Raw genomic sequence first — 1,024 nt, forward strand, 5'->3', positions numbered from 1 at the left:
GAAAACGCATGCAAGAGAAAGAGCAGCAAAAAGAAGAAGGGGTGTTAGCGCCTTTCTCGATGTTGAGGCCCAGGTATATTATTTTTAGGGTTTAGGGTTTAGGGTTTAGGGTTTAGGGTTTGCATGACAAGGAGGAGGGGTGCTGCTGCTCTGGCTCTCGGAATCTCTCTTGAGGGTGCATATATTAGGGTTTATGAGGGTTTAGGGTTTATTAGGGTTTAGAGTTTACTAGGGTTTAGGGTTTATTAGGGTTTAGGGTTTGCATTGTAGGTATATGCCGAGGAGTAGTGTATGTATTTAGTTTAGGGTTTAGGGTTTAGGGTTTAGGGTTTAGGGTTTAGGGTTTGAGGGTTTATGGTGACTAGAGTATGAAGCAAGGACGTGTGTTCTCGGGTAGAACTAGGGTTTAGGGTTTCCTATTGTTTCCTAGGGTTTAGGGTTTTCTAGGGTTTCCTATTGTTTCCTAGGGTTTACTAGGGTTTCCTACGGCTTAGGGTTTAGGGTTTACTAGGGTTTACTAGGGTTTAGGGTTTAGGGTTTCCTACTATTTCCTATTGTTTCCTATTGTTTCCTAGTGTTTCCTAGGGTTTACTAGGGTTTAGGGTTTACGAGGGTTTAGGGTTTACGAGGGTTTGTGTGTTAGGTGGGTGACGAAGAAGAAGAAGAAGAAGCGGATGACTTTATAGATCCAAGCGAGGCTCAGGAGGCTTCTCGTTGGGCAGCAAAAGCAGCAGAAGTTCGGCGTATATCTCAGCAGCAGCTGCAGCAGCAGCAGCAGCAGCAGCAGCAGCAGCAGCAGCAGCAGCAGCAGCAGGACTGGGGGAGAAGGGGGGGCTCAGCACACCTTGTCTCCGCCATAGATTCTCTCACCAGAAGATACCAACACCAATCTTTTGAGGAAGGAGAAGAAGAAGAAGAAGAATTCGATGATGCTGATACTCTTGATTGTACGAGGGTTTAGGGTTTAGGGTTTAGGGTTTACGAGGGTTTAAGGTTTAGGGTCTAGGGTTTAGGGTTTGGGGGG

General features: G+C 46.2%; 1 protein-coding gene across 1 annotated transcript in view; it reads left to right on the forward strand.

Moving 5' to 3' along the window:
• EMH_0075530 (supt5h protein, putative) overlaps positions 1-961 on the forward strand; it is a gene marked incomplete at both ends in the record, with an annotated part of 2,083 nt that extends 1,122 nt beyond the window's left edge. The window contains 3 exons of the mRNA XM_013499606.1: positions 1-43; positions 271-314; positions 644-961. Coding sequence (XP_013355060.1) covers positions 1-43; positions 271-314; positions 644-961 — 405 coding nt within the window. The remainder of the gene's footprint in view (positions 44-270; positions 315-643) is intronic.
• Positions 962-1,024: the final 63 nt, after the last annotated feature.

The sequence above is a fragment of the Eimeria mitis genome, genomic scaffold (genome assembly GCF_000499745.2).
Source record: "Eimeria mitis Houghton genomic scaffold, Emh_scaff4488, whole genome shotgun sequence".
Classification (NCBI taxonomy): domain Eukaryota; phylum Apicomplexa; class Conoidasida; order Eucoccidiorida; family Eimeriidae; genus Eimeria; species Eimeria mitis.